Below are 1,022 nucleotides of genomic sequence, written 5' to 3' on the forward strand. Positions count from 1 at the left end.
AAAAAAAGAAAAAAAGAAAAAAAGAAAGAAAGAAAAAGTAATGTAGAGTACAGTGATTTTATTTTTCCTTCTAACTCACACAATATTTTTACTAGTTACATTTATTATTTTTAATCTTAATATCATAACCAGAAAAGTATTAAATTAATTACAAGCTTTGATACATTTGGAAATCTAGGACAATTATTTCGATTTTTTCTTAGTTCATGCTTCAATGTTTTCAGCCATATAAATTCCAACTAAATACAAATTATTGGACTCAAACCTTTAGCTTAGATTTTACATTGTCTGCTGTTCTTTATAGTTATGTAATTAAGTTCAATTATTATTATTATTATTTTTAATTTTATTTATTTATGCGTGCGTGTGTGTGTGTGTGTGGCCAGCTCAGCCCACCAGGGGGCGGGGCTGGCTGGCACGTGGTGCTGGGGGATTGAACCTCGGTCCCTGTGCTCCACTAAGCTTGCTCTGAGCAGGTGCTTCAGGCTACCAAGCCATCTCACCAGCCCCAAATTCAATTATTAATGTATCATAATTTAAATATTATTTTGTTTTCTTTTATTTTTATTTATTTTTTTGTTCAGTGTCTCACTATGGAGCTCAGACACCTAGTGATCTTCCTGTTTTCATGATTACAGGCATGTGCCACCATGCCTGGGCTCCATCTCAGGCTCAGCTAGGAGGGATTGGGGAGTGTGGGGGCATGACATCACAGATTGAACCCTGGTCCCGGTGCTTCCCTAAGCAAGCCCTTGAGCTATCTCGCTGGCCCTTAAATACCTTTAATTTAGAGGACCAGAGTTCTTGTTCATAGACTTACCGCTCCACTAACGGTGTTTGTGTCATTTCTATAAAAGCATTGAGTGCTTCTCTTTTCTGCTTTTTTACACACACTCATTAGTCCTGTATAATTTCAAAAACAAACCAAATTTAAGAAAATTGCAAATGAAGAAGTCTCCCAAAGACTAATATAGGCAGTTCTACAAATGCATATGTTTCAACACAATGATATTGGAATTTAT

The 1,022-nt window shown here is 35.9% G+C and overlaps 1 protein-coding gene across 1 annotated transcript in view; it reads right to left on the reverse strand.

The window, feature by feature from the left end:
- LOC101563992 (zinc finger protein 596-like) overlaps positions 1-1,022 on the reverse strand; it is an 18,160-nt gene that overhangs the window by 5,989 nt on the left and 11,149 nt on the right. The window contains exon 3 of the mRNA XM_012517214.1: positions 821-903. Coding sequence (XP_012372668.1) covers positions 821-903 — 83 coding nt within the window. The remainder of the gene's footprint in view (positions 1-820; positions 904-1,022) is intronic.

This window comes from Octodon degus, unplaced genomic scaffold, assembly GCF_000260255.1.
Source record: "Octodon degus isolate 3935 unplaced genomic scaffold, OctDeg1.0 scaffold00155, whole genome shotgun sequence".
Lineage (NCBI taxonomy): Eukaryota > Metazoa > Chordata > Mammalia > Rodentia > Octodontidae > Octodon > Octodon degus.